General features: G+C 51.9%; 1 protein-coding gene across 1 annotated transcript; it reads left to right on the forward strand.

The window, feature by feature from the left end:
- The first annotated feature begins 1,045 nt into the window (after positions 1-1,045).
- Positions 1,046-6,483, forward strand: syce3 (synaptonemal complex central element protein 3). The gene is made up of 4 exons (XM_069196060.1): positions 1,046-1,124; positions 3,532-3,640; positions 4,104-5,023; positions 6,248-6,483. The coding sequence occupies exons 2-3, from the start codon at positions 3,532-3,534 to the stop codon at positions 4,307-4,309; spliced, it is 315 nt and encodes a 104-aa protein (XP_069052161.1). The 5' UTR covers positions 1,046-1,124; the 3' UTR covers positions 4,310-5,023; positions 6,248-6,483.
- The last annotated feature ends 64 nt before the right edge of the window (positions 6,484-6,547 follow it).

Here is a 6,547-nt window from a genome sequence, read left to right on the forward strand (position 1 = left end):
CTGGGCGCAGTGACCTGTCGCCACCTGAAGCCCCCCAACACGAGGAGCCAGTCTAACCCCCTCCACCAATCAATGCGTCCCCGGTAAAGGAGGACTGACTCACGGGCTCAGGCAGACCCGGGCGGTGTGTGTGATGTTCTGTCGGAGTGGCGCTCCAGGACTGCGTGTGTCTGCTATGTAATGTTACATTGAATTTAATGTCAGGTTTATTTGTACGGTTTGCATGTCTTTGCTTGTGTGGACAACATCGCTGCTTATAATCAAAACACATCCACGAGAATCCAGACAACAGCTGAATTGCTTCGTACTGTTGCAGTGCACTGAGGAGGCGGTCGCCATTCAAGCGCGCAGTGCATTACAAGCCGAGAACGAGGCAACATTCTTAATTAACACTAATTACCGAGCGAGCGGAGCGGCGTCGTGCACGACTTGCTGGCGTTTTTCATCCAAAACAGGGCCCCCCTGCCTTCCTGACCACATCAGAGGCGCCGCGCACCCTGCCTGCCCTGTCTGCCGAGCTCCGGATCCGCCGCGGGCGCCCTGGGCCGCGGCGAGGCGCCACAGCGCCGCCCCGTGGGCGCCGGCCGCCACTGCAGGAGCGCGCTCGGGCAAACGGGAGACGTGCCGGTGTCGGGGGGGGGGACGCCCAAACCACTTCTCTAAAACACGAATAATAGCGACCCCATCCCTTGCCCCAATTAGATGATGACAAAACCAGAAGAGCTTTAGAAACAGATATTCTAGCGACTGTGAGGCTGTATAGCACAATTGTACAAACGTACAGTTGTACCAACAGTATAAAGTACAATAATGAATCTCTCTCGCCCTTTGTCGCATAGCGGCGGTTGGTTGTATTCATTTAACCGTCCCGGGAAATAAGAGTAAAGCCTCTAGTTTAAACAGTCAAGATGACGATGGCAGCTAATAACCCAGGCTTGCGTGAAGGTGTTTTACGGGGCGGCGGTGTCTCCGGCAGGAGGCGGGTCCCGGGACAGCCCCGCACCGGCCCGCCGGCCCGCACACCCACCGGCGCGCCGCGTGCCGCCGGGGCGGCGGGCGGCGGGCGGCGCGCGCAGCGGCGGTTGGGTTTGGCGGCCCGCGGGAGGACTCGCAGCGCAGCCGAGGTAAAGCTCACCGGCTCCCACCGCAACGGGCCGCTACCGCCGCGTTTATGACACCAGTACTCTCCGTCCATCGAGTGGAGTTGTTTCTCCCGACAGGGGTGTTGTTTGTGACAGGGTGGACACCTTCTCCGACAGACTGGGCGGTTACGTTCAAGACGCCACTTTCCGCAGAGTGACGAGCAGTATCGGTTTCCACTGACAGACACGTCTGAACCAGATAATTCGGGATAAAGGGCATTAACAGCAGGGTTTCACGTCTCTTTGTCCCGAATTCCGCTGCCCTAGGTGGTGTCCGTTCACACAGTACGACTGAACAGAACTGCCTGTATCAGCTGTGCTCTCTGAGGCGAACTAACTGTCACATCGAGCTTCACACATTGCAGACTGGCTGTGGGCCCCACAGGTAGGGGATGGTGAGCGTGTGACCCTGTATGTGTCCAGAGCCAGACCCACAGTACTCTCCGCACACCTACCTCTGTCTAAAATTGCAATTCGATCTGTGCCTGTAGGGCCGGTGTGGTGGCTCTGTGGCTCAGGATCTGCGCCTGTGGCTGGAAGGTTGTTGGTTCGTACCCTGCGGCCTGCACAGGAATCCTACTCCCTTGGGCCCCGGAGCAAGGCCCTTAACCCCAACTGCTCCAGGGGCGCCGTATAAATGACTGATCCTGCGCTCTGACCCCCAGCTTCTCTCCCTGTCTCATGGAGAGCAAGCTGGGGTATGCAAAAAGACAAATTCCTAATACAAGAAAATGTATATGGCCAAAAAAGTGATCTTATCTTATCTATGTTACTGAAAACTCTCTCTCCCCAGTGTTGAGCAGTGTGCATGTACAGTTAGTCTGTATTCCCTACAACACATGCCTTGTCTGCACGTCTACAAGTGAGAGCCAAGGAGGTGTCAGTGATTGGTGACACCCCCATTTCCGTGAGGTACCCCCTGATTCAGCGGGCGTTGTCCTACAGCAGGGAGTGACAGACACAAGCTGGGGCATCCAACTCTGGGCTCAGGGCAGAGCGCAGAGGGAAGAGCTACGCTTTACTTCTGCCGACTGACAGTAACTGCGCCACAGTGATGTTGCCTTCAGGCCTCGTCACTGTAGAAACCCTCCTGGGCTGTCTCCTAGCAGGCCTGGTGAGACCAGGACACCCCATGCCCTTCTGTTCGGAGAACACCGCTGGCACCTAGATGCGGTCACCCAGCCTGTTCTGGTGAGAGCAGCTCAGCCTGGCCACTCTCAATGTTTCAGAGCAATGTGTATTGGCGGACACCAGCAGTGCAGGGTCAGCAGCCATCACTGGAAAAAAGGCTGTGTTGCCTTTTCTCTTTTACAACAGGTCTCTTTTATCAGTCAAATTAACTTTTATTGCTGCTTCTCAGACTGACATTCCTTCTTGAATCATGGATGCACTGCCTGCAAGTAAAAGTACATCTTTCTCTTTTATTACTGGAATAATATGTTGAAGAACTGTTAAGTTAACTTTGCTTGCATGTTTGCATCATTAGTGGAAAATCTGTTTTTCTTTTTAAATTTCAATATTTGGACACCAACTGAGTCCTGAATAGCTTCACAGCATGATACACATGATCTACCTTACCCAGGTAGAATAAGGACATAAAATACCCTTCTAAGCAAAGCTTCGGGCAGGAATGCTCACAAACTTTATTGTAGCAAGTGTTTCGCAGTGCTCACTCGGGATGTGTGGAGGTTTCCCGCCACAAGTCTCAGAGCAATGCTCACTGGACTGGCGCCCGCGAGTTGTGCTTTGTGCTCAGTCGTGTGACTGGCTTCGTGTCCAAGGCTCATCATTCTATTGCTCCCAGCAGCAGCTCCAGCTTGTCACGGCCTTACTAGGAATAACCAGCTTTGCAGTTATTTCAAACAGACATCAGTCTCAACATTTTGGGTGTTTAAAAATATCAGGAAGGCTTTTCATTTTAAGGGTGGCTCAGTGGCGCAGAGCCTAGAATTGCTGGCTCACAGTATTGGGGCCCCGGGTTAATATGTCTGTGGAGCTTGTATGTTTGTGAGGGTTTCCCCCACAGTCCAAAGACATGCTGGCAGGTTAATTGGCTTCTTGGGGAGAATACTCGGGTGTCAGCGTGTGTCTGTCTGTCCAGGGTGTGTCTTGCCTTGTACCTGTGGTTCCCCTGTGAGCCCGTACTGGATGAAGTGGTTAGATAATGGATGTGGAGGTGTGGCACTTCCCCTGTTGCTGTGTCTGTTAAGACGGCCAGTAGGCACAGCACAAATTTCCCCCCTCCGACTGCGGCTTCTCCTCTCGTGCGTGTCTGGAACGGGGGCGCATGTCTGTTCCCAGCCCCCGGTCAGCGTCTCTGCGAGCGCAGGTCTGCAGGTCTTTCTGCGATTCTGACCGTTCCTGTCGTCTGTCGCTGGTGTGTCCTTAGATGGGAGACTCTCCACCAGGTAGTCAGCACCATGAGGAAACAGAGCAGACCCTGGAGGAGCTGCAGGAGGAGCTAGAGAAACTGATAGAGGATTTGGAAAATGTATCAGGTACATCAGCATGTTGCAGCGTTCTGCGCAATTACAGATCTCCAGGCTGTGTTTAGTAAATATTTACTCTGAGTATGTGGCTAGGAACTGTGCTTAAAAGCACTTAGGGCCCTGATAGCATTAATCTGCGTCTGTGATCTTGGCCTGGATCAGTGACATTGAATTGAACTGCTCCCAGCCCTGGGCTGCTCCTGCTGACTTCAAACTGCCTCTTACAGCCCAATAATGACTGATAACTTATCGATACCGTACAGAATGTCTTTGTGTTTTGACAATGAATAATAAGTCCCGGAACATTACCTCCTCTATTTTCAAGAACGGTCTTTAGCAGCTGAAAAGGGTCTTTGAGGGACCTGTGGATAGAGGTCACCTTGACTCCTCTGCTCTGGCCTGGGGGGGCTTCAGGGGGGAGCGACGGGCAGGCCGCGCTGAGCCAAGTGACGGTGTCTCCCCTGTGCTGCAGTGGAGCTGACCTGGATGACCTATGACATGGTGGTGTTACGCACTGCCCCCGAGCCGGTGGAGGGTCTGAGGAGGCTGAAGGAGGAGGCTCTGAAATGCTGCGCCACGCTGGGCGTGCTCTGGCAGGAGGACGTGGGAGAGCTGCCACAGCCCGGGGTGCCAGGACCAGACCTCACCTGCGCGCCCGCGCCGCCCTTTCCTGTCTAGCCACAGGAGAGCGCTCTCCCCTCCAGTCTCTGCGGTAGAGACATAGATATCAACTGCGGTTCTTTGTTGATGGTCCTTTGTTGTTTGGAGATTTAGGTCAAGACAGACACTGGCATATTTTGTTATTTGTTTGCTCAATAAATATTTCAAGATCAGTCCCCTCTCTCTCTTTCTCCTTCAGTCGATCTGCCTGGGTAAAACAGAAGAATACAGGTCTGGGTTTTAACTGTGCGGTGCTGCTTGACTTGTGTGTGTGTGTGGGGGCACAGTATTACACAGTCTGTTCCAGCTGTCACTCTGAACGTAACTGCTTTCTGAGCTGGGGCCAAGAAAACACAATACAAATGCAGATTGCAGCAGTCTCAAAATTTCCGCTCATCTCGTTCTCAAGAGACGCAGCTTTCCAACAGATGCCGCATGCAGCTGTGAGAGCAGTTCTGTTTCTGCTGTAAATACCAGTGTTATAATCTTTTCACGTGCTCATTTCCATTGCGTACAGAAGCTCATGGCGTGGCGCGTGGAGGCAGGAGAGCCGGCGAAGATAGCAGCGCACTGGCAGAGGCTGACGCAGTGCTCGCTGCTCCTCGTGCGCAGACACAGTGACAGGGAGCACTGCTGTGTTTCAGATGGAGAGAGGTGAGACAGATCCCGCCAGCCTGGACAAGATCATACAGAACCTGGCCGCGATGTCCGACTTCCTGGATAAACTTGCAGGTATGGTACACTTCCACCAGTCCTGTGCTCCAGGATTACCATGATAATTAGATGCAAGAAGAAGTTCATTACACACTGAAAAGTACAAGAAGAAAAAGCAGCTTGTCCGGGTTGTGTCTCCCGCGCAGTGGAAGCAACTCGCTCGTGCTCTGACAGCCACAATTCAGTTTCATTCCTGAGCCCCACTTCAAGAGACTCAGAAGCGCTGTTGAGCTATTTAGTGTTTTTTTTACCTCTTGAAATCCGGTGTTTTATTAAAAAAAGATGTATTCTGCTGTGTGCAGGGCGTCTCCCCTGTCTTGCATTGTTAACTCATGTTTACACTAAATCAGGCTTGCACAGACACTTACCCTGCAGTTCCAAACAGTTTAGCCCTGACTTGGCACAGGATAGCTGCTGTTGCCCTCTGACGTGACAGGGCCTTCAAGGCAGGATTCATTCAAGGTTAATTAAATTAAGAAGGTTCGTTAAATTAAACTACATTCAGAGATGTCTACCAATGCCCACAGCTAAGGGATTAGACATCCATTGCAGAAACATTACTTCCTGATGCTGCGCCACACACTGAGAAATGTATGACAATTCTTCTATTCCACGTCACAGCAGGAGAAAAGGCATGACAGGGTTGTCGTATGTACAAAATCTGCATAATGATGAGCGGGTTTTAATGGCCCAGGTCAGGAGTACAGAACTCAGTGTGTTCGCTGAGTCCTAAAATAAGCAGAGGTCACCTCTGCCGGCCACTGGAGAACCTTCTCCCCTGCTAGATTGGCTGTATCTAAGTTTTTGCTTCTCAGTTCTGTTTTTTAGCAGCCAGAGTATGGTTGTAAATCTGGCCTTCTTTCACAAATAGCACAGCTGCTATCCAGAATGGATGGTCTGTCTGTGGGTATATGCAGGCCCAGGACAGGATGAGTGCAAACACTGTACACCGGAGGCCATCTTTAATGTCCTAGACATTCACCCGAGGCAATACAGAAAGCACAGCTTCACCGGCTCTCTCTGTTAGTAAGCACAAAATGAGTTCTTGGCTCCCATGTTCTGATGTTCATGTTCTCTTGTGCTGAGAGCCAGGAACTCATTAGTTCCTTGGTATTGTACTGTAAAGACTGTACAGACTGACTGGCACTCACTTTCCAGATACCTTCAGGCCCCTGGCACTGACAGCGTGTTGTACTCAGACAGCTTTCAGGTCTGTTCTGTTAATAAACTGCCCATTTCCAGTGAAGACCCAGCTGCTGCAGTGCAACCTGACGGTGTGCTTTGGACACCCTGACCAGACAGAGATGCTGTGGACGGGCAAGGAGGGGGTGGGACCAGCAAAGGCAGCCCCCCAGCCGGAGGAGTGAGGACAGACTCCAGCACAGCCCACTGCCACCCGGAGACACAGCACTCTGTGCAGACCCGCCCGTGTGGGGCATCTGTTGAAAATAAAAGATTCTGAATGTTTTTTCAATGCTTATGCTTTTGTAACTGGATTCAATGTTTTCTTTGAATTTGACCTGTTTTCTCCAGTGTTTTTTT

The sequence above is a fragment of the Lepisosteus oculatus genome, chromosome 11 (assembly GCF_040954835.1).
Source record: "Lepisosteus oculatus isolate fLepOcu1 chromosome 11, fLepOcu1.hap2, whole genome shotgun sequence".
In the NCBI taxonomy this organism is placed as follows: domain Eukaryota; kingdom Metazoa; phylum Chordata; class Actinopteri; order Semionotiformes; family Lepisosteidae; genus Lepisosteus; species Lepisosteus oculatus.